Source organism: Callospermophilus lateralis, chromosome 5 (assembly GCF_048772815.1).
Source record: "Callospermophilus lateralis isolate mCalLat2 chromosome 5, mCalLat2.hap1, whole genome shotgun sequence".
NCBI classification, from domain to species: Eukaryota; Metazoa; Chordata; class Mammalia; order Rodentia; family Sciuridae; genus Callospermophilus; species Callospermophilus lateralis.
In genome coordinates this window covers 18,070,891-18,096,151 of record NC_135309.1, presented here as the reverse complement: position 1 = coordinate 18,096,151, position 25,261 = coordinate 18,070,891, and the positions used below count along the sequence as shown (strand labels likewise).

At 50.0% G+C, this 25,261-nt stretch overlaps 1 protein-coding gene across 1 annotated transcript in view; it reads right to left on the bottom strand.

Moving 5' to 3' along the window:
• Positions 1 to 25,261, bottom strand: part of Slit3 (slit guidance ligand 3) — a 568,745-nt gene that overhangs the window by 93,491 nt on the left and 449,993 nt on the right. The window contains exons 9-12 of the mRNA XM_076855688.2: positions 19,904 to 20,045; positions 10,412 to 10,483; positions 4,740 to 4,811; positions 1,790 to 1,861 (exon numbers count right to left, since the gene is read on the bottom strand). Coding sequence (XP_076711803.2) covers positions 1,790 to 1,861; positions 4,740 to 4,811; positions 10,412 to 10,483; positions 19,904 to 20,045 — 358 coding nt within the window. The remainder of the gene's footprint in view (positions 1 to 1,789; positions 1,862 to 4,739; positions 4,812 to 10,411; positions 10,484 to 19,903; positions 20,046 to 25,261) is intronic.

Sequence of the window (25,261 nt, the reverse complement as noted above, 5' to 3'; positions counted from 1 at the left end):
AGGCAAAGTCCTGCTGGTGCTAGAAACCTACTGGCATATTAGCTTGGAGCTGAGACACACTAACTTTCTTTTAAAACATGACTGTATGGAATCTGTGACTTATGCCATTCACTGTGCTGGGCACTGATGGCCGTTCCATGCCTCCTAGTGGGTGCCAGGGCATTTTCCTTACACACACACACACACACACACACACACACACACACACCTGATAAAAGGGCATCACACCAGCCCGGGGCGTACACCCCCATATCTACCTCTAGGCGGGTGTGTTATTACTCTTCTTCTGGGGCATTGATGGCTGCAGTTAGCCAGTCTTGTGGTAGCAGCTATAACTCACAGCTTCTTTGCCATGAGCAGAGAACACCATCTGTGGAACTCCCAGCTCCCCGCAGAGCCCAGCCTGCCATTCTAAAAAATAGCCTTGAAGGCCCACTGAAGGCTGGGACCTTGGAATAAGAAATGCCCACACAGAGACATAAGGAATGAGACAGGAGGTGCAGAGAGACTTTCCTCTCTGGTTTTCAGCTTTGCCACACAAGCTTGATGGATCTGCTGCCCACAGACTGGCAGGGCATCTCATCCCAACCTGACTCACATCATTGTGTTGTCGTAGGAGGACCTGTCCAGGGCCGAGTCTTGAAGGACATGGGAAGGGTAAGCAGTGAAGTACAAGATGGGAAAGGCTGGAGGAAAAGCCTTTGCTCCTTTGCCTCCCGCCCACCTGGAGATCCAGCTTGACCCCCGGCCTGCAAACCCAAACTGCAGCCCCTCTTAACTGCACATGGGAGGCAGAGAAGGCTCAGACCTCTTCCTCACTGCCTGTGACTATTAAAGGAAGGTGTAGTCACACACACCTAACTATCTGCACACTCTGCAAACATACCATGTGCTATTAGGAAGGCTGGGAGCTTCTGAGCCACATGGCCATGCAAATTCTATTCTACTCTTCCACATCTATTTTGCTGTGTGACTAAAGGGGAGCCATTGACCTCTCTGAGACTCGATATTCTCCACTGCTCACAGGATATTTGAGATCAGTTCCCAATACCAGTAGGAATTATGACAGTCACAGAGCAGATACGCGCACATATGCACACCCCATACAGTCCCACGCCCACACTACCACATGTAGATGCAACAGCAATCTAATTACAAGCCAGAGATGACTCGCCTTCATCATAAAATCTTAAAATATAAGCTGAATTCCTTTCCTTCCTTCTCCATATCAGAGTCCAATTATCTTCTTCAAATACTTAAGCTCAGATGACCAGCATGAAATAAATGCAAATAAATAATCCAGAGCTTAACATTCAAGGCAACAAATCTTCCTTTAAATTAAATAAACTCTTCCCCACTCAGCCATAGCTTACCCAGATAGTCACACCGGTGACTGATTATGCTCTTCTCTAATTATTTCAGCCCACACCCATCCTTCTCCAAGGCCACATGTCTACAGCAGCTCTGCTTTGGCTTCCATATCAGAATTTGGCCTGTGAATGTTTTAGTTCTCTCAATTCTTAGCCTTCCTCTACAAGATAACTCCTCTGGGAAGATCCAACTCTTTCTTACTTTCTAGCCCCAAACTTGTGGTTAGGAACTCATGCATCCCTTCTGCCAAGTCCCTGGCTCTCCGTTCACCAAAGTGGGGAATGGAGGTGAGGAATGGGCAGCTCAGGAGTCTTTCCTTACAGTGCAAAAGGCAAAAGAACTCTCGAGAGCACGGCTCACCATTTTCAGGCCATGGCCTACAAACAGAGATGCAAACAGTGACAAGGTTCCTACTCACAGCAGCTGCAGGGACACCAATCCGTCAAAGAGTCCCTTGGCAATCTCAGTGATCTTGTTCCCGTAGAGTACCCTGGAAGAGAGCAGATGGCAGCTGTCACCATGATGTGAGGCCACCGTAATCTACTCTTACGGGACATCATCGGTGGGGCCAATTCTGGCATAGTATCGCAGGTCACCTCCTTCCCCAACCCACCTCATCTCTTCAGGGCATTAGCTGGACAGAGGCAGGCAAGCGCAGCCCAGAGCAGGCCGCCCTGGAGGCCAGGAGAGATGGGATCCATCCTACTTCACTCCTGGGCAGCCCAACCCAACAAATTATTCACAACAGAGGCAGCCTGTCGGGGGTGCCTCCCCGAGCTGCGGACATGACTCACGCCCGGCAGTAGACAAGCAGTGGGGGAGGCTGGCCAGCCCTGCTTCCAGGGGGACCGGTCAGGCTGAGCCCAGCCTACAGACTGCTTCCTGTGGATCTTCCACTGCATCCTAGGAATTCCTTTTGGGAATTCTCTGGGGTCATCTCCAGATGGCACAGGGACTGCTGGACCTAGGACTAGCTGGCAGGAAAAGCCGTGGAGCTTTATTGTCTCCCAGCGATGGAAGCTGCTCCTTCCCACTCCTAAGGTAGTCCTTGAGATCCAGGAACCTGGTAACTCAGAACCCTTTGCTTCTCTGTGAGGCCCACAGCGTCTCACGCTGCTGTCTCCTCTTCCCAGGTCTCATCATGGGCGCCCTGTGAGGCCTGGGGAAGGAACCTTCTGCCTTGGGTCTCTGGGCCTGGGTCATGTTGCTCCTCAGCACAGGTGCCCAGGAGACCCTCCTGGCTCCTGCACCTCCCTGGTCACAGACTTTCTTTCTCCTGTCCAGACTTGTCTCTGTCACTCTCCAAGCAACTGAGCCAAGGAAGGTTTGGTTTGTTTGTTTTTAAAAAAGCCCCCCCCCACTTGGGGCCCCAAGGTGACAGAATGAGGGAAACATTCAATTCCCACTCTGACCACAAATCCAGGCTGGGACACTCATTTGAAGAGCCAAAATATTAGGGTGAGGAAATGGAAAATGGAAGTGTTAGAGCAAACCCCCCATTTCTAGATGCCACTGGAGTGAAGAGCGAGTGTCCCCAGCAGCCTGCGGGTGTGTTTCATTAATGTTTCAACAAATTAATGACTAAATAGAAGTCAGCATGATGGCTCAGACTCGCATTTGTAATTCATATTAATGTCCCACCGCTCGCTGTGCCAATGGAGTGATGCCACTGTCCGCCTGTCTCGGCGGACGTCAGGACTTCTAATGGGGCAGAGCTGGTGGATGGTGGGACTGGGGGTTTGGGGGTGGGTCCTTCCACTGTCCTTGTGCTTCAAGGGACCAGCCTGTGTGCCACTTCAGGGGCACCTGTGTGCGCACCTGCCTGGCTTTCCTGGTCTAAGCTCATACCTCTTTCTCTGGGGGCTTCTAACTATTTCGTTTTCCTTTTTTTACAACCTGTTGCCCTATTTATTTCTTCACAGCACTGGTCCTTATTCTGTTATATTATTAACATATCTATTTTTATTTTATCCTGTTTTCTCCTCCCGTGAACACAAGCTTCATGGGTGTGGTGACTTGCTCATGGCTGGGTCCCTAGAGTTGAGACTAGGACAGGGTGTGACCTAGTTAATGCCTGCTGAAGGGGTGTCTGAGGAGGGTGGGTAGAGGCCCTTGGCCCTTCGCAGTGGCCACTCCTGAGCTGGGCATGGATATGTGGATGTTCAACTCTCGGCTCCAGGAGGCCATCGTCTTGGTGCCTGCTGGTGTTCAGGACATGGCAGGCACGTGCTGGATGGATGAATGACCACATTGGAGGTGAGAGCCACTTGGCGCCAACCACGCTCAGTACAGACACATTGTCACATGGGCTTAGTGGTGTGCCATTTCATGTCGGGCAACTGTTTTCAGACAGTTCCTAAATCCCGGCTGAGGGAAGGCAGACAAGGGGGACAGGAAGGTAGGGGGTAGAAGTAGGACCACGGTGGCAGGCCCCTCTCTTGCTTCTCCCCTGTGGTCTTCAGCACGACAAACAGGCACCGTTCCCACACACGGCCCTGCTTTGAAATCCCAGACAGATGTTGTGTTCTGGTACACAAAGCGAGTTTACTCCACAGGCAGCACAGCCCACCCCAGTGATTCCCTGTACCCAGGCCACACAACGGGATGGGGTCAGGTGGGGGAATTGAGCTGGTCACCTCCTCACTTGGGAATCGGGCAAACTGCTGCACGGAGAGATGGAACATGGCCTGCTTACTTCTGAGGGGCCCCCTGTGGCCCTGGGCTGCGGGAGGCAGGGCAACGGTCCACCAGGTGATATAAACAGTGTCCATTGAGGAAGCCACTGTGGAGAGCCATTAAAGGAATCCCCTTCCTGTGCCTGTGTGTCTCATGGCCCTTGCTGGTGAGGCTTTGGCTCCAAAATGGACACCTTTGCGCAGTAGGATGGCATGGACATCATCTCAGAGCAGCAGCCACCAGGTTGGTTCGAGAAAAGCACCCAAATTAGCAGAAGGAGAAGAGTCTGTCCTTCAGCAGGGCCACATGAAGGGAAGGGGCTGGAGGCGAGGGGTTCTTGGTCACCATCCTCTCCTGCTGTCCCCAGAGACAACCCTGCTGTGGCGTGTCGGTGGGTGGGGGAGTGAGGACAGGGGCAAAGATGCATTCGAATTAGAAGCCAATAACCGGGAAAGCCGCCGGGCACTTAATCAATAAAAATAATGCATTTGAGTTGTAGAAATATTCCCCAAGATCAATTTCTCTCAAAGAAATATTTGTTTCTCTTGCCAGGCTGCCACAGTGTGTAGGGGAGCATAAAGCTGGGTGAACACCTCCTGGAAAAGACAAGTCCCCACCCCAGCCTCCACCCCGCCCCAAGCCCTCTGTCCCCAGTCCCCTGCCCTCTGTCCCCAGCCCCCAGCCCCACTTACAGCGATGTGAGCGACTTCAGGCCCTGGAAGGCGTCTGGAGCTATGTCCGATATCTGATTCTTGCTGATGTCTCTGGAAATGTTAATGGGAGAGTCTGAGAACACAGCTTGAAGGTGTGAGAGCGGCCGCCTCTACATACGGACTGGGCAGCTCGGGCATTCAAAAGGTGAGGGTCAGTTGATCAATTAAGTGATGCATTTATTCACAGTGCAGGAGAGGTCACCTTGAGAACACTCGCTTCCCTGCCCAGTGGAGGGCACTGCCTTTGAACCACTCTCCCTCGCCACAGAATGCTCCCCTCAGAGTCTCTGCTGCAACCTGCGGCTGGGCACAGAGTGGCCTCACTTTGTTGGTGCGAAGCTGCATTTAGAGCTTTGGCTTAGGTCTTATTATCAAGCATTAGTGACAAATGAAACAGAAACCAGCCTCCCCAACCACAGGCATCACTTTCCTGCCTCACATCTGGCCATGTGCTCGCTGATTCCCAGGAAGACCTTGTCATTTTGTCTCCTTTCCTCCTTAACTGAGAGGCGGCTTTGAAGAAGGACCTAAGCCTCTGTCTGGTTCCACGTGTTCTCCAGGCCCTGATGTAAGCACATCGTGGGATCTTCAATGGACGCCTTTGAGGTGGGGTTTGTTGCTGGAGGGCTTCTCCCCTGGGAGAAAGCCCATGGAAGTGATCTAGTCCAGAGCTGGTGGGTGGCTGTGTTGGAAGGATTCTCCAAACAGGGGGCTACCGGGAGGCTAACCTGGCCTCTCAGGTACAGAGGAACTTCCCTGCCCTCCTGCCCTACCTCTTTCTCAGACGCCCTACCTCTTTCTCAGACGCCCTCAAGCTGCCTGCTTTAAGCTGCCTGGGGACTTCTGAGCTCCTGGTCACTGGTCCTTGCTAATGGCTCTTCACTGAGGGGAATTCTCTCCCTCAGAGTCATTAGCTCAGGGCTGGCCTTTGGGCTCCTGTCACTGGAAGGAGAGATAGCTCCAATTTCCTGCAACAACAAACGTCTCTGGTTCTTTTTTCTTTAGCAAAATAAATCAATGGTACCTTGCTTTTGTTCAGGAGAGGGAGAGCTGGGGTCTTGGTGGGTCAACAAGGAGGAGACAAATAGATATGGAGAATAAAGAACATCGGAGCAGATTCTAAGCAATTGCCCCTGGCAAGGCCAGCCTCTTGGTCTCTGATGCACATGCAGGGGAGCCTCCCCAAGCTGTTCCCCTCCTTCATCTAATAGCCTTAGAAAGGGGTGCAGGACACCTTTGCCTAGACCTCTGCTCTCTGCCTCCCTGTTCCAAAGCTGTAAGTTGAAAGGTACTTCACAGGCTGGGAGCTCTCTGGCACAGCTGCCTCGTTTATCCCTTTAGCTGGGGAGATTGCCTCTAACAAATCCGCAGATCGCACCCAGACGCCTCAGCTTACGTGGGGCTTTTCTTCAGCGTTCAGTTTTTGTATAAGGGTCTTAAGCAAATTCCCCGGATTAGCCTAATCTTGCTCGCCCTCAGTGCTGCTGCCTAGCAAAGCATTTCAGGCAAACAAGCAGATCTGCTCACACCAGACTAGGAACAGGGCCTATTCTGACTCTTTTCCTGACCACGGGATGTCCCTTCAAGGCACTCTGACCTCTCACAGACAAGAGGAAGTCCCGGCTCTAGGGAGTCCTTTGCTTTAGCTCTGTGACAGCAAATTGTTCTCTGCCCACAATTAGACTTTTGGCCCCAACTCTTCCTGCAACGGGGGTAGGATGTCCCAGGGAGGTGTTGGAGAATGGGGAATGGAAAAGGGAGACAGTTCAGTTGGGAATTGACTCTAGCAGTCACTTTGTCATTTCCCCCCAACTTAAAAAATTTAAAAGGATGTATATGTTTATGCGCATAATATGTTTTGAAAAATATATTTACGGTAACAAATCAAGCTAAATCAAGCTCTTGAACTATGTGCATCACCTTACACACATCTTATATGTGACAAAATCTACTCTCAGCAATTCTCAAGTATGTGGTCATTAACCATCATCTCCATGTTGCACAAAAGATCTCCTGAACTTCTCCTCTTATTTAACTGAAATTTTGCATCATTGGAGTAATATTTTCCCAGCACCCCCACCCCTACCTCTACCATAAGCCTTTACCCACCACCCTACTCTCTGCTTCCATGAGTTGTATTTAAGATTCCATGCATCAGTGCACGTCTCAATTCCTAATTCTGCAGGAAGAAAACAGCAGCCCTGAGGTCAAGAACCTGGAGCCACAGTGACTTGACAGTCATTAGGATTTACAGTGGGTGTCCCATGTCTCCTGACACCCAGATCAAGGCCCTTCCTGATATTTCATTATGATGGATGCAGAATGCCTGGTTCGGGACAGGAAGGCAGACTGGGGAAGGTTCCAGCTGTCGCTGACCACCAGGCTTGGCCCTCTCACTGTGGACTGAGAGTTCAAAGCCAGCCTCAGCATTTTAGCAAGTCAGTAAGCAGCCTGGGGGTGCTGGGAAAAAGCAGTCCACAGCGAGGTGCCTTAGAACTGACTGAGCACTGTGGTCACTCTTGTCCAGTGGTTCGCAAACCTCACTAGGGTGTTAGTCAAATGCACCCTCGGAGAGTCTGATGTGGTAGGCTGAGGTTTGGGGGACAGAAATTTGCATAGTCAACAAAGCTCCAGAAGATTTCTGTGTCAGTGATCCCTAAGTCATACTTTAGACCACAGGACTTTAGACTCTGGTCAGTCTCAGACCCACCTTAATCCCCTGGGGCTTATAAACTGGGTGACCAAGAGGGAGTGGCTTTTCCAGACTGTTTGGAACAGAGAAGGCAACTTCAAGTGCATACAAGGCTGAAACCAGGAACTTAAATGTGAAGCACTAGAAGTTCTGAAGCCCATGGAAGACTGTTCCACTTAAGAGCATGCAGCTGAGGAGAACTCTCAACACACCAGTCAGGCTAAACGACACAGGCTGGGCTCCCAGGTGTCAGGCTCCCAAGGCACCAGCTCTATGAAACCTGTGCTGAGTCTCCAGTGCCTTCTTCTCTCCAGACAGATGGTTTCTCTCCCTTGATACTATTTTTTCCTAAAAGTGTTTTTTTTTTTTTTTGTACCAGGAATTAAACTCAGGTGCACTTGAAAACTGAGCCACATCCCCAGCCCTATTTTTGTATTTTATTTAGAGACAGGGTCTCACTGAGTTGCTTAGTGACTTGCTAAATTGCTGAGGCTGGCTTTGACTCAGTCCTCCTGCCTCTGCCTCCTGAGCCCCTGGGATTACTAGGCGTGTGCTACCACTCCTGGCCCTGAAAGTGTTTTTTTTTTTTTTTTTTTTAAATAAAGGTCTATAACTACACACACACACACACACACACACACACACACACACACACACAAATACATATATATGTGTGTTGTTAATAGACCTTTATTTTATTTATTTATACGTGGTGCTGAGAATCGAACCCAGTGCCTCACACATGCCAGGCAAGTGAGCTACTGCTGAGCTATGCTTTCTAATACCCAGGTGACCACCATAAATAGGTAGGAACACAGCCATCTGTGGTTAATCTGTTGTTAACAAACTAGAAAAGGATGCGGTTCATTGAAAGTTGAGGAAGAAACTTCCTTCTGGTAAATATTAGGAATAAATTGGTCATGGACACCAAGGAGGAATGCACACTTAGGGACTTGAAATTCATCCTCACCTGGGACCTGGCTTCTCCTAAGCCATTAAACTTCAGTCTGGATTTCTGAAGTTCTATTAGTCAAAAATGTTTTAGTAGGCTCTTTCCCTACTACCATTCCCTTGGGGGGCAAGGAAGGCATCATAATAAATATCAGCAGTACCAGAATGATCAAAAATTAAAATCACTTTCCAGGTCATGACTGAGAAGGTCTCATGAATTTTGAATGCACTGATCATGGCAACTCCAATAGGATGGAGAAAGGATGGTAAAACACAGCCAAGCTCTAAATTACCTGGACTTCACAAAAAATTAGAGCAGTGACTTAAATCATGCAAGAGATATAGGTTGGGGCAGTGATGAACTTGTCATTTTTCACTGAAATTACTATCTGGCTGCATAATCAAGCTGGGCTTTAAAAATGGATTGGGGTGGGGTGCATGGAGAGTGTGCTGGGGCACAGGGACACCCGGAGATTAATGGCCATGGGTTTTAAATATTAAGGCTGATATTTATCCAGCTCCTCCAGCAGGAATGCTACCCCTGGGAGGGAGGAGCTGCCCTCAGAGCTGGCTCATTCTGCTGGTTTCCACGCCTGGAGTTGAACCAAGAGAAAATCTTGTTTGCTTTGGATTTCCAGGGAGATGGGAAGTTGGCTTCCTGAGATCTGGGGGTAAAGCTACTAATGCCACTGTTCCACAGGGATGTTTATTTTTAACGTAAAAGGAATCAGCAGAGATCCTTAGTGTATACACTCCCACTCCAGAAACCAGAGAATTAATCTGGTGTGGAAGGAAAAACAGGGTTGAGTCATGTGTACATCTACATGTCCTCTCTCCTTCCTGTGTGTTGGGGCGGGGCAGAGAGAGCAGGTAAGCGGAATGAAACCCACTGATGACGGGGACAGACAAAATCATTTCTCAGCCTGCAAAAGGGAAGGAGTCTCCCTCCAGAATCTTGGTATCTGTGATGGCATTTTTGAATCCTTCCATCTCCCTTCAGCGTGTCCAGTGCTGAGTGACTCACAGACCAATGTTTAGGGTGGCATGTGAGGGGAAGGATGACAACATTGTCACTATGGTGGGAAGGAGGATGTGACACAATGGTGCTGCCAAGCTGCTATGGTGAGGAAGGCACAGCTGTGCTGGGCTGGTGTGATATAGCAGGGAGGTGAGATTGGCTGGTGTTGTGGGGTGTTGGTTCAGTCATATGATTGTATATTGGCCACACCCCCAGGCTTCTGATTTCACTTAGACAGTCCTATTTATGGCCTGGGGGGGGGGTGCTCCACCACAGTCCCCACCACCTTGAGAGCTGGCCTGCCTTTCCCTCACCTGTACTGCTGCCGGGAGGGTCCTCCCTGAGCCACCGCTCACCTTCACAGAGGCCACGGCCATTGTCCTCTCTCTCCTTCTATTTCTCTTTTTTACTTCTAGATCTTCCCAGTTTCTGATGTCCTGTGCTCTCCGCTTGGTGGAGGCTCCATGTCTGTGTACAGACTTAGCTTTGTTCACAGCTCTCCCCAGATTCTGAGGGCAGGAGACTTCCCAAGTACTTGTTATGTGACTGCATGCGTGTCGAAATGTTGGTGACAGTGGGACAGACAGCTGCAGGCCACTCTCATGTCTCATTGAAACTCCTACTTTCAGAGCTTTAGCTGTAGCTCAGGGGTTGAATGCTTGCTTAGCAAACTTGAGGCCCTGGGTTTCACATCACCAAACCAAGGACATTAAAAATGTATGGATTTTAGGGAACCCATTTCCTCCCACACAGATAATTCTACTTTGTTCTGGTGGGAGAGGCTCTGAGCTAATTGTCCAAGCTCCTGTGCCTTCCAACATGCATGGGGCACTTTCTAATCTTAAGAGAGCAGCCCAGGTCCAAAGCTGAGTGCCCAGCAGGGATGGGCTGACCTGTTCTGGGCAGGCTGCCTTCTACACATTGCCAATTACCCCACCCCCACCCCCTCGCCCCAAGACATTGGACCCATGCTCCCCAGTGGCCACTCACATTCGCTTCAGCTTCTTGTACTGAGTGAAGGCTCCTGCGGGAATGGATCTGATGGAATTCTGTTCCAGACGTCTAGAAAAAAGAGCAGAGGACTCCATTATCCATCCTCCTGCCAGCAAATGGTCCCTGAGGGCCACTGTGTTCACCTTGATGCTCAAGGACAGGGTGGTGTCTCTCATCACAGGCTGGTTGTGGGAGGCGGGGCAAACACTGTGATGGGCAGAGAGCTGTGTCTGGTAGACAGAGCACCCTTCAGGGCCTAAGAGTCTTCTGGGAAGCTAGAGTGGGGGACTGTCCTGGAGGAGTTTGGACTGGGAGGGGAAGCTGCCTTTGGGGGTAGCTGCCTTCAGAGAGAGCTGGAGGAAGGAACCAAGCAGAGTGCTTTGAAAGTCACAGGGAGAGAGAGAGGGAAACCCAAAGGAGACAGTGTGGGCCAGCATGGCTTCCTGACGTCACGCAGGTTCCAGGGACCCAGACTGGACTCTCCTCTGGGCTGCTGCTGGAATCTCTGTGGACTTCCTGAAAGGCTTCTTCCCTTGTTACTCTGGAAAGAATGAGATGCTGCAGGCCCACGGCCCAGAACTTCCTGGGAAGAGAAGGAGCCATGGGGAGCAAGTGCGTCTTCCCATTCTTTAGTCTTTCATTTCTCAACTGAATTTCCGTCACCAGGAACAGGTGTGGTGGGAAGCGGTCCTGAGCGGGAGGAGGGGCACTCTATTACGGATGATGAATGACACCTGGCTCAGGCTGAGGAGTCAGGATCTCATCCCCATCCATCTCCCTTCTCCCCAAGGTTCAGATCTTTTCATCACCTCCTAATTTAGCACGGATGCTCCCTAAGCCCTCAGCTGGGAAGACACAGAGAAAGGTGTGTGGAGGGGGTGGAGTGGGGGAGCAAGAGGGAGAGCGGGAGGAACCGGCTCTCTCAGAGGCTACATCGAGTGGATGCACATTTCTGGCGGGGCCGAACCCATTCATCTTGAAGAGTAATCCCTGCTGCAGAGTGGGGAGACAGTCGTATTAATTTGTGCCTCCGCGATCTCATCTTCATTGGGGGAACAGAGTATTTGTTACTGGAACCGCTAATGGAGCAGTTTGCCAGCAATTTTCCCATTTCAAACAACATCTCAGCTGCTAATGTGGAATGTTTGTCAGGCCTACCCATAACACAGACAAATCACTCTCCAGGCAGAGGGAAGGGCGACAGGGTGGGGGGCAGAAAGCGAAGGGCGGGCGAGGGGAGAGCGCGAGCATCAGGACAGATCGTTCTTGGCTGCTGGATGAATAGAGTCTACAAATGAGACTGCCACGCTCCGTCAACATGCCTTTGTGCCCTGCTGGAGGGGGCGGGGCAGTGCTTGCTGGGGATGCATTCACGGGTGGACTGGACAGGGACCTGGCGGGCTGACTGGCCCGTGGTGAGCCACCAAGTATGGCCACGGGGCCTCAGGGAGCGTGGACTATGGCTACTGCCTTGACAGAAGTGCCAAGAACATTCTCGTTTCCAGCAGAGCAAAGGGTTCAGCAGGGATTTCTCAGTCAAGGCAGCAGGAATCTCTGGGGCCGCCAGTCAGGTGCTGTGTTCCCTCCAGGACCTGGGATTCACCTGCCACTGTGGCAAGAGGTTTCACCTGGATGGTGCCTCTGGAGAGAAGCACCCTGGATAATGATGGTAACCACTCTGCTCTTGCAGGTGGATCCACTGCTCCCTGGGTGAGGACAGGGTGGGAGTGAGGGCTGCTGAGTCTCCCGGTGGGTCACCCATTTCCCTCCATTTCAGTGACCTGAAGCACTTAGGGGAGGAAGGAAAGAAGGAAGGAGCAAGATGTGACACTGGCCTCAAGGCACTGAATAATCTGTGGAAGGAGAGTAGCCCATGATGGTCCACCACAGAATCAAATTCTATGGTGACCATGGCAAATAATAAGGGGTATCATTTATGAAATCTAGTTGATTTAGGTCTATTATTTCTTTTAACTTGCACAAGTATGAGACCAGCAGTATTGGCTCTATTTTGCAGTTGAGAAAAAAAACTTAGAGGAGTTAAATCATTTGCATCAAAGTGACAGAGCTAGAATCGATGTCTTTCTTTTTGTATCCATTGGACTTGGTGCCTCTTTATATTTGTGAAAATGAGGAAACTGAGACTAAAGGGGCTTTCTCAGTTACAGACAAAGACAGGGGATTAAGACCCCAGTGCTCAAGCTGTGGAAGTAGGCGCCCAGCAAAAAGGCTGGAGAAGCTCAGGAAAGGGCAATGTAGCTGAGAGCACGGTCTGCCCTCTGCATCCGGGTTCCCTATCAGCAGATGCAACCAAACACAGTCCAAAGACATTCAGAAGAAAATTGCATTTGTACTGAACACAGACTTTTTCCCATCATTACTTCCTGAACAATAGAGTCTTAAAACTGTTTACATAGTGTTTACACTGCATTAGATATTGCAAGTCACCTAGACATGATTTGCAGTATATGAAGAGATGTATGTACATAGGTTATATGCAAATGCTATGCCACTTTGTATAAGGGACTTGAGCATCTGAGGATTTGGGTGCTTGAGGGAGGTCCTGGACGAAATCCCCCATGGATATGGAGGGACACCTGTACATATACAATATGCACATAGAGTACAAAAGTGTGATTTTGGACAAAAATTAAAAAAAAAAAAAAGAATGTCAAACCTATCCTTTCTTCCCAAGCAAAGACATGGCCCTGCATCCTTCACACCCCAGACTTTCTCTGGGGGTGTATTTGGTCTGGTATTCCATCTTCTCAAGCTGCTTTGGGTACTGGCTGGACATCGGACCCCTTACAGATTGCCAAGGCCAGGACATGATGTGTATTAACTTTGTCTCAGGTGATATGGGGGCTGGTCTGGGTGAGTTAACTGTGAACAGTCTGGGCACCTTACACATAAAAACAAAAGGAGGGACACAGCAATCTAAAGAGGCAGCAAACACAAGGTGCTGAGCTGCAGGGATTGGGCAGGTACTGGGCAGAATTTCCCACAGCATGTCTGACTCAGTATTTGCACCCCGCAAGGCATGTTTTTAGTTATTATTACCTCCACTTTATGCACAAGGAAACTGAGGCTTAGAGAGATGAAGTCACTTGTCCAACTTCACAAAGCCAGGAAGAGCTAGTGCTGGGACTCTAACCCAAGTTCTTATGTTTTCAAAGCCCATCTCTTTTCTCATCTGCCACTGTTTCGCTCCTTGCCCCCTTATCTGCGGGGAAAAGGGCTCCTCTCCAAGGGAGCAAGGCTGGAGTGTGCTCCAGGCCTTTGCTGCTAAGAGTCCCTGGAAGCGTCCACACATGCCTAGTCCTGCAGCCCAGAACAAGGAGGCAGCAATCTAGACCCCCAGTGAAAAAGCTTCAAAAAGCATTAATAGCATTAGCAAAAACTGTCACATTTCAGGATGTGTCTGAAGCCAGCAGCTGTTCGAGGCCTCTCTTAACTGGCACATGTGTCTTTCTTTGTTTGGTGAACATTCTTCAGGCTGCAAACTGATTTAATAGAACGAGCATAAAAACAAACACATACATCAAACCTCTGAGCATTTCCTGCACAGCAGAAACAACAGGAACATCTGACGGGGACCTCAGCCATTTGTGCTCCGTGTTGACTTGGCCCAATTCCTCGGGAGCCTCCTTAATGATCTGTCATTTGCAGGCATGCCACAGAACACCATGTATTTCTCACAATCCGCAAGTCAACATGGTGCCAGAGAGACTGGCAGGGGCACGGCTAGTGCAGGGCATGCCTGCAAATCACCTGATAAAGAGGAGCCGCGTTGAGATGGTGGCAGTACTGGCAGGGCCCACGATGGGAAGCACATCTACCTTTAATGAGGGCTTTTTATATGTCACACACTGGCTCATGCTGTGAGTCTTTCAACAGCGGTACAAAGCAAGGAGTAGTGGTTAGATGCCCATTTTATGGATGACCAGATCAATGTGCCCCAGGTCCGCTAGTACAGGGCACAGCCTGGACTTGAACCCAGGCTGGTCCGACTCAAGTACCTGGCTCTCAATCCCTAGGCTGTGCTGCTCTTCCCCAGAAGCACCTTCATGGTTTCTTAAATCTTTCCCATCTCTCCTCATTGTCTCTCAACTTGGGAGCTCACATTAGATCCTGCTGAAGGAAGAAAGTTTGTGTTCTCCTCCCACCAAGTCCTCTCGGGCCACATGGCTGGAGACCAGATGGACAGTCCAGAGTCTCCTTCACTAGGTCTGGGACAGGGGTGAGGGAGAAGGTCCTTTCAAGGCTGTTCTCTGTGCCCCATTTCTACAGCCCTTCCTGGCCTTCTGTCTGCCCTTCCTGTAGTGAGCCCTAGACTCCCCCACTGGGCCTCTATGTTTGGTCCACAGCAAAGATGAGGGTTGAGGGCAAATCTGGCACAAGCCATCACTAACCTGCTGTCTCAGGACACCTTGCATCACCTACAGAAAACAGGTGCAGACAGAACCAGACTTGCTCTCCTTATTGTGCACAGGTGTCCAGATATCTGCAGAGGAACTTTGTATGTCTGTGGGTGAGGTGCTGGAGATGGGACCCAGGGCCTCACACATGCTAGGCACTCTACCCCTAGCTGTATTGTCAACCCTGAAAAAAAATTTATCTTAGAAAAAAATGAAAGTACAGAAAGTTGAGACTAAATTATGCTATCATGTCTCAGGTGCACACATGTGCATAGTTCTTGCTTTTTCAATTCCATTTTTTTTCAGTAGCTTCCAAAAATTATGCTAACTTTCCACCTATTGTGCTATTTAAATCCTGTGAAAAAATCTCTAGGTAAGTATGTGACCCCTGTTTTGCAAAGAGGGAAACCAAGTGAAGCAGAAGATGTTAAAAAAATGTGTCTGGAATCAGATGCAGCATCAGGATTTGAACACAGGACTTTGGGCCCCAGGGCTCTGCTAGAAACCATTCTGCCTCCTGATTGGCTCTTCTTTGCAGCACCTGCACCCAGCCCTTGCCTTCCTTCCTTCCCAGGGCATCCACTCAGAAACCTGGCACTCTCCCAACACTTGAGTCATAGAGTTCTGTGGCTTCTAGAGCTCGCCAACTCTGGTTCTGTTGGGTATATTTGGTTTTTAGTTCTCGGATCTCTCTCAGCCCCTCTGGTGACCATTGTAATGGGGGGATTATCTATTGCTAAGCAGCTGTCTCCTCACTGGCAGATTAACAATGGGAGCAAGGGGACAGTGGAGACACGGCTTTTTCCCTCCTAGCTGCTTCTGCATGCAACTTGACACTGAAATCTATCTGCAGCCTTTCTCCTTCAAATAAATGGACCTTCCATAGCAGGAGACATGACCCTGAGGACACCACATAACGTGTCTGTAGAAGATGCAGCAGAGATTAGGGAGGGGCTCTAAGCACGCACGGCCCTCCAGAGCTCTTAAAGGCCCCAGAGGGCATCTGAAGACCACAGAACGCAGGCAGGCACGTGTGGTCTCTGGCTCTTCCCTGGATTGCTCTGGCTGGAGGCTGGAGCCAGTTCAGAGAAACATCAGGGAGCAGTGTGAGTGGCGCCCTTGATGCAAACTGAGTTTTCGAGGAAAATCTGCAGTGAAGCATCTCGCTGTGGGTTCTCTGGAAGAAAGCTATTTTTAGAGGAATTGGCTCTGGTATGCGAGGACACCAGCACACGCTCCTCTGAGCTGCTTTGGCTTCAGAAAAAAAATCAAAGGGAGTGTGCCAGGTTGCTTTGCATGAGAGATGCCCCTTCCAAAGTCGCAAGGGCAGGACCTCTCCAAGGCGGAGGGAATTTAAAAGAATCTCATGTAGTTAAGGATTGAGAAGAGGGAGACGAGAGCCTGAGACGTCGCCAAGCCCTTCTGAAGGGGAACACACATCTGGATTATATAGATGGTCCTGGGCAAGAGGTGGAGTTCTTCATGTTAAACAGAAAGGTCAAGTTCAGACGTATCTGGGCGGGGGATGATAACCAGACACTCCTATTCCTCCCTACTGTCTCTGTTCCCTTCTCTCACCTCTCCGTCCACCTGCTGGTCCCTTGCTGCTAGGAGGATGCATATTATCTTCTTCAGAGATTCTCAGGCTGATGCAGAGTCCCCAGCCCAGGCTCTATTGCCGCTAGGAGCAGGCAGGTCCTTTTCCTCCATCAAGTTCTCTCTCTCAGGTGTCGCTACCCTAAGTACCCTGCCCAGCATAGAAACAATCCTCAGCTGCTTGAATTCCTTAGCTTCATTTAATCACAGGGGAAAGTGAGGCAGGTGCAGCAAGGGGAGCCCTGAAGATCTGTCTGGGGGACCTTGGGTGCCCACAGCTGGGGCAGCCTCCTGGCCATGTCTGCATGCTTCGGCATGAAGACACCTCCTCCCAGGTCACATGCGTGTGGCTGGCCTCTGTCTAGAACCTGGCCTCTCAAACACACCTTTAAAGATCTGACCTGCTTTACGGAGGATCCCCCTGTGTAGGCAGCTCCAGTTCCTAGGGTGTGACTTCTAACCCATCACCACCCCTATAAAACTGGTGGCACTCATGGAGTAGTTAGGGTTGCAACATGATAACAGTCATGGCTATCAGAGTGCACTCCAGGACACACTGTAAGCCTTTGTTAGCAGGTGTTCAGTTAACTCTCATACGAACCATTAAGAGGTACCATTAGCCTTTGCATTTTTTAGGTGAGGAAACCAAGGCTTGGAAGTTACTTGGCTCTGGCTCAAGACAGGGCCAGAGCTGGAATGCAGGTCTGCCCAAGTCCATGGTCTGTACTCTTAGCCACCAGGTTGTTGCTTTATCCTCAGACACACTCTAGCTAGGTTGCTGAGGTCCACACTTGGGCATTTCATGGGCTAGGTGCTCACAGATCTTTTATTTGGACAATTAAAGGCAATCTCTCTCTCTCCCCCTCCCTCTGTTATGTAATTCATATTTATATAATCTACATGTATTCATAATTATATCATGATTACATACACACGCACTCTGCTTTCAGGAGTAATCATTTTGTAAAATAAAGTACATTTTAATAGCCATGACAGTAGAGGAAAGTCAGGAGCTTAGGGAAGGACTCCTTCAGACTGAGCACTTTTCCTCAATGGGAAAACATCATATTATTTGTTCCCTTCTTCTTAACCTCAGGGTGGGAGAAACTCAGTGAGGACCAGGAAGCCTTTTGGCAGTTACGACTCCAGCTTGCCCAGATGTGAGCCCAGCCAGGCAGGCACAGTGTGACCTGCACTCCAAGGTGCACATCTGCAGTTTCTCTCTCCTGGAGACCTGAGCCATGTCCTGTGAGGCCCACAGAGATGTGAAGCAGGGGAGAAGGGGTACGCCCCAGGGCTGGAGGGGTGTCACTGGCCTGATGACCTGGACTGGCCTCTTTCATCAGACTGTGGTTTTGGAACTGGCCAAGGGAAAGTCCGTGGTGGCCGAAGACAAAAGAGAAAAGGTGGTGTGAGAAAGGAACAGGTAGGGAAGAGAAGGGACACCACCCATGAGGACATTCAGTGGGATGGGACTGGCAGGAAGTATGTCCTGAACAGCCCGGGAAGGTCGCAGCTGGTGTGGATGGAGAGGAAAAGGGGAGGGTCCTCAGAGGGCAGCGCTGGGCCTGGGGCAGAGAGATGGGGTGGAAGTGGAAAGATGGCGGCTGCACAGGGAGAGGAAAGGGAATGTGGACCAAGGGAAGGAGAAGATGGTGAAGGGGCTGGTGCGGGAAGAGAAGATGGCAGGAACTGAAGCTAGGAGAAATGAGGGAAGCAGGAAGCAAGGCATGAGCAGGAGAGGCAGGAGAGGCCTCCGTGCCTTCGGGAGAGGGCTCAGAGCCAGAGTGACGCTGAGGACTGAGGGGAGTCCCAGGGAATGCTGGGGGACATGGTCGCTGGTGCTGGGGAAAGGAAGACTGAGGGCCGAGAGCAGACAGTGAAGGGCACAGTGGCTGTGCACAGCAGGCCCAAGGACTTCTCCAAAAGGCTGCTGCTTGCAGGAAGGGTGTGGAGCCATGATCGTGCGTACTGGGGCTAGGGAAGGCCAGTTTGAAGGGAGCCAGAAAGGGCTGGCAAAGAAGATGAAGAAAGAGGAAGAAGGACTCCACTGTTATAAGCTCCCATTTCTCTGCCTCTCATTCCAGGTAAAACCAAAGTCCTTAAAATTCCCCAGGCTCTGGCCCCTCATCACCTCTCTGAACTCATCCCCTGCTAACTGGCTTCTGGCCTACCTCCGAGCCTTTGTACATGCCATCCCTACTACCTAATTGCACTCTTCCTCCAGAAATCTACTTGGTTTTTTTTTTTTTTCTTTCACTTATTTGAAGTCCTTTCTTTGCTTCATTTTCTCCATAGGACCTACCTCCTTCTAACATATTGTGTCATTTACTTTACTTTGTTTCTTGTTTATCGCCCACCCTCATGCAAGCATCATTAAGGCAGTAATTTTGTCTATTTTGTCATTGCTGCCTCTCCAAGCACAGAACAGTGCCTGTAACACAGTGGGCTCTCAACAGGTATTGGCTGAATGAACACAGGGGTGAAGGGAAAAGCCGGGGAGCCATCGACTGGATTGGGCTGGAACAAAAGGGAATGCAAGGGCTGGGGGAGAAAAGGAGGAGAAGGGGAGTGGGGGAGGAGGAGGTGATGAAGGGTATCGAGGTGAGGGAAGCACATCTCTTATTTGGAGGGATTTTATCTAATGAGTTTCCAGCAGAAGGGGTCCATGTGATGGTGTTTTCAATAAAGCTACCTAAAGGTGAAGGCAGAAAATGAAAACAACTGCAGTCATTTAAAGAGCGATCTTGAGGTCAGTGTTGACTGACACTCCACTCATTCCAGAATGCGACGCTGCCTGTTTCCTAACCGCAAGGGGAGGGTGGACAAATCTGCACTGCATGGACCAATTCTCCTGAAATTTCTGACATCTGTACATACACACCCATGTGCCAAGTGCTGTCTCTTACAGGGCACACCCTCCTCCACCACTCATCAGGCTGTAAAGCAGCGGCCTGCGGAGTAAGGGCGTCACGTGCAGAATTTCATTTCATTTTCACAATGACCCATTGGGGTTTAATACTGTAATTATCACATTATTACAGGTGAGAAAACTAAAGATGGAAGGGCAATTGTCTTACCTCAAGTCATACAGATAATAAATGGGAAGGCCGGGATACAAACAGCACGATCCTGGAGCACAGACGGATGACTTAATGCAAAGGACCAGGCAGAATGCATTGCAGGCCACATGGTCCTCTGTCACAATACTGCCCTATGAGAGCAGCCACAGACAGCACGGAACAAACGGGCGTGGACTGTGTTCCAATAAAACTTTATGTGCAGCAATAGGCGGGATGGGATTGGCCCGGGTTCTGAAGTCTGCGTCTTTAACCCTGAGCTGGCATGCTGGGGAAGGCAGGGAGGGTGGTGAAGAGATTCCTGAGGGTTTTTAGCAGTCAGCTCTAGCAGTGAGATACTGATGACCCCCAGAGGGACTGACTGGGACAGAGGGATGGCAAACCGGGGCACTTACATCTCCACGATGCCCTCTGGCAGATTGGCAGGGATCTCCGTCAACCCTTTTCCCCGGCAGTCCACGATGCTGTTACTGCAGGTGCAGGCGGAAGGGCAGGAGAGAGAGTTGGCATTGCAGGATGGGACCTCTGAGTGGGAACCTGTCGGCAGGAACGCAACGGTCATCTCCCGTCCGTGTCCCTTCACCAGCTTCCCAAGGATGTGGCTTCACCTGAAAAGCTGTCTGACAAATCATGGCCTCTGACAGGGGAGCCCCAGGAGAGAGTCTGGCCTTGACCTTGCTGCTTCTGGTTGTTGCACCTGCTCTCTAGTCCCACCATCCTGGCCTCTCATGTCAGGAGAAGCCAAGCCCCAGGGTCAGTCACTCCTGAAGACACGCACTGGTCCAAAGGGTATTTGCTGGGACCACTTTCGCAGGGTGCCCAACATTTGAATGGTACCCTGGGGTTTCGGCTTGTATCTGATGATTGAAGGCTGAGTGTAGACAAAACCAGTCCTTCTCTAGTGGCTGGAAGCCACCAGAGGTGTCAAACCAAGTGGGAGCAACAAGGTGGCAGAATTTCCCCACTTGGGGCAATGATGTTGTCACATGTCAACACATTCATCAGCAGTGATGCCCAAGTTATTTCTGAATGGCTTTTATGCCCAGGGAACATGCAAATGAAATTTCCCTCACTAGAAATGAGGCAAATAAGTTGCTACGTATTTTGAAGTTAGCCCTTCATTTGTATGAGGTGAACCAGAGTGAATTTAAAGCCAAGTAATAAAAATCCCAAGCAAATGGCACCCCAGGAGCTTATTTAGAAAGCCAAATGGACACACAAACCCATTACTGACCCAACTGAGGATTCAGAGTTAGAGAATTTTAATGACATTCTCTATTCACATTAAATCCCAAATAGAAGAAACAAATTTGAATATTTTAAAGACACTATAAACATTCCCATGCTTTGGTTGCTACCTCACAGTGAGGTCAGGATCTCATACCCATGCTGCATTTTTCAAATGCAGATGTTCTGGTCCAAAAGGAAGACCTGATGAAGCGGCCCTCCCAGGAACCATCCCATCCCTTTCAGATCCAGCCAACAGTGGTCATCACAGTGTCTTTCAAGACCCCTCTCCGAGCAAAGAGGCCCAGGCTGCACCAAGCTCAGAACAACTCTGCAGGGCTCCCCACTGCTGGGGCCTGGAACCTCTTTGGGGGCTCCTGGAGGCAGATTAAACATGAATGACAGAAATGATTTTTGGTTTGGCCCCTTTTCAGAGGAGAAATGAAAACCAGAGTGAGACATCCCTGGTGGTGGAATTAGAGTGACAACTGGATCCCTGGCAAGTCCCCATCTGGACGCTGAGACTCCACGTGGAGCATTCAACAGTGCCCACGACCCCAAAGGCTGATCTATCTGTCTGTTGGAGCTCCAGTTGATGCCCCCAGCTTAATTTGAAATGTTTCTGTCCCCAGGAAGTGCCAGCCCAATGGCCAGAGATTTTTACTGCCTTTCACCTCCTAAGTACACGCAAAATAAATATTTAAAAACATCCTCTCAGCTGGGATATTTGAGAGAATATTCTTGATTCCTGTCCAGTACACAAGGACTTCAAAGTCACTAGTGCCACAGGAGGGGATCCAGTGAAGACCACGGAAAGTGCCCGAGGGCTGATGGTTACACTAACAGCCTCCTGGAACATTCTCCCAGAGACAGGGGTATGCTGGCTTTGTTCCAATCCGGGGAGCTTAGACAGCCCGGAATGTCCTGGCTGAGCAGAATGTCCTGGCTGAGCGTGGGGGCTCTGGAGTCCCACAGCCTCCGTGCGGATCCTGGTCCCCCACCTTGGTTCTTACTCCCAGTGCCTTGTTTCCCCCATCTGTAAAAGGGGGGATCACAGCCTCATTTCATAGCGTGGTTTTGTTGAGAAGGTGAAGGAAGTTGACACATAGAATCTTTAGAAGAATGACTGGCACAGAGGAGGAGCTTAGTAAAATCGGCTATTGCTATTATTATTATTACTATTGAGTATTACTCCGCCACTAATTATCTGAAGACCTTGGGCAAGTCACAGTGGCATTTTTTTGCCATCTCGGTGAGTAAGGAGTTTGGTGGCATGATTTTGACACTCCTAATGGGACAGAGGGCAGCTTCTCCTCTCTGCTCTTCCCTGCAGGCACACAGAGGAGCCACAGTGTGAAGGACTCCCGTCCCTTCAGCCATGGGTGAGGGAGGCTGAAGCAGGTGGCTTCAGATTGCAGGGCTTCTGAAGAGCAGGTGGTATCCCATCCCCCAAAGGAAGCTGCTGTGCCTGCCCCTCCACAGCAAGGGGAAGAATGTGGCCGGCCACACAAGGGGAACTGTCACACCTGGTGCCTTCCCCATGGGAAATGTAGGGACTGCAGCCTGAGCCCCTGCCCTTCCACCCATCAGGCAGAGAAACTGAATGGCTGTCCCTCTTTGGACCTGTCAAAATATTACTTGAATGGTATGTGTTGGAGAAGGCGAAGATCTGTATTCAAGGCTCCCTATCGACAACAGAAAGTTCTACTTGGAGTGATTTTCAAAGCCCCACTTGTATCCCCCTACACCAATTTCTATGTAGTAATTAATCCTGTTCTAAACCAGACCCAGGTTGCATCTTGAGTCCCGGGGGAGTTGTGGGTCTTGGAGAGGGTGGCTCTGATTCTGTTGCAGTGTGCACTACATTTCAAGGGATGTTGTCACGGCAAAAAAGCCTTTGAAAAAGATTCCTTAACCAGGTCACTAACAACACCTTTAATTACACAGTGAGAAACAGCAGTAATTATAGCCTCGTCAGCACCCTGGGCTGGCAGCACCCCAGGCAGGCAGGCATTCCTGCAGGTGAGGACAGGACCTTATTTAAACAACACACTTCAGGTTTCAAATGAGGGTGAAAGACAGGGTCACTTTCTCTGGAAGCATTTTCCCATGTCCCTGTAGGCCTCTGAGTACCTGTGAGCGATGGCCCATGTCCCTCCCCCTGGATAGACTGAGACTGGAATGCAAATTCTATAAGGACAGTGACGGTTTTTGTCTTGATCACTGTTGTATTTTCAGTGCCTAAAACAGGGCTGGACTTGGAGCACATGCTCAGTCAGCACAGGGTGGGTGAATGAGAGGGTGAACAGGTGACACCCCTCAGAGGTGACTGCCCTGCAGAAGGTCATCAGGAATGCAGGTCAATGCTCCTTCTAGAAGGGCTCTAAGGAGAGGCTCCCTGAGTCCTGGTGCCCTGGCTCTGCAAGAGAAGACCTGCCATTTTGTGGGGAGATGGAGTGGCCACGGCAGGTGGAAATCTGTACCCGAAGGTCACTCCTCCCCTGCAGCTGTCCGTGCTGGCAAAGTTACCTGGGGCTCCCACTGCAGGGTCGAGGTGTCCCAGGCATTCTGCTGTGAAATGTCACCAAACCTTTGCTGTGTGCACATGTTTGGGGAGCCAGCAGCAGAGCATTTCCAAGCAGGACAAAGTCAGGAGACACCCCCTTCTCACCCAGCAAATTATGTCATGATGAGCTGGGATGCAGCAAAGAATGGGGACAGTTTTTCTTCTGGGATACAGGAATATTTAGACGAGCCTTGCCTGTGTGCTCCTTGAGCTCCTCACATGAAATATGTTCTTATGGGGACCCCAGGAATCCACATTGTCCTGAGTGAGCCTGTCCACTGGCAGAGAAAGTGGCCTTAAATCCGAGCATATTAATGGACCAGCCCATAACACCCCAGTGATCCCCTTTCTAAGATGTCCTACTACTAATGAAGAAGTGCCTGTGGCCTTACTCTTCACTTCTTTCATTTTTAATAACAGCCTGAGTTACTTTTTCTCAAACTCTTTCACTGGGACCAAAACACTGCCCCCTGAGGTGGAAGGACATTGCCATCCAGAAGAGGGAGGTGGATGTGGACTGAGCACGTGTCTCCTTGCTAGGCCCATCTTCACCACCATGTTAGTGCTGGATCTCAATGCAAAGCCACAGCCACCTCTGCTGAGCAAGGTGGAAAGGAGGACATCCTGTCTTCCGATGTCTCCTTGGACTGTAGGGCCGTGCCTGCTGCCTTGAAGGCGGACCCCAGGAGCTCCAGGAAATGGAGGTGCTGGCTTTCCCTGCTGATGCTCACCAGCAAGGCCTGGGAGGCCCGGGGCACCTAGGGACTATGAGGGCAGGAATGAGCTCCAGCTCAGCATCTTCCAGGGAAGGTGCCCGAGGCACCAGCATGGGCACTGGGAGTCCTGCTAACCTACTGACTGCTCAGAGACAACAAAGACGCATCTATGACCAGAGCTGCCTCCCGCCTGGCCTTCACCTCACCTTTGCTCTTTGCCTAATTGGTAAAACGAGGGTGATCATCATGCTGAAAGCACAAGGCCCTGACCTGTCTGCCCAGATAATGGGTCAAAGATCACCGAACTTCAGACCTAGAGAGGTCCACGGAGACCACAAGAATACAGAGCCAGAAATAGGGGATTACTTACAAGGACACCGTATTGGCCAAACAAGAGCCACCACATTCTCATAGCAGCTAGTGTTCACCAAGTAGTTCACTGAGTGTCAGATTTGACACTAAAGACCCTATCATATTGTCTCACTTGATCCTCCAGGATGCACTTCCAGGTTCTAGAATGATCACTCCCATCACATTGATGAGGAGACTAAGAATAGGAAGGTTAAGCCAGCTGCCCAAGATCATAGATCCCAAACAACAAAGTTCCAGCATTTGGTCCAGTGCTCTTTTGCCCTGCCTGCCAAAAGGCTACCCTAAATGTCTCTCTTAATACTGTGAAATTAAAACTCTCAGTGCCTCAGAATCTCTGAGGGGGCAGGGGCACAGGCTCAGGGGCCGGATCTTATAAGATACACTAGGAGATGCTTGGACACTCTTGTGTTTATTTCCTTCTGTCTTAAAAAAAAAAAAAAAATCACCCAGTAGCATGCACAGGGTAAAAAAAATCCAGTGGCCTTGTGAGTATGTAGAAATAAATTAATTCCAGTATTCAAATTAAGCCTCCCTACTGGCCTCTGGCCTTTCAAAGCCACACCAGACTACAACGACATTGCAGCTGAAGCAATCATGATGGGAATGGAAATGAACGTGAGCTAAATACCAGAGGCATGATAATTTTGGAAATGGCTAAATAAACTTAATAATCTCATTCCTGCAATGTTCAATTATGGGGTTTTAATTAAAAGCTCCTAAGGAGATGGGTGGCTGGTCATGGCTTACCTTAATTATCTTTGTATTTAGTAACTAGTCCCAAATTAAAAAACAAAAAGAGAAAAGAAGAAGAAGAAGAAGAAGGAGAAGGAGAAGGAGAAGGAGAAGGAGAAGGAGAAGGAGAAGGAGAAAAA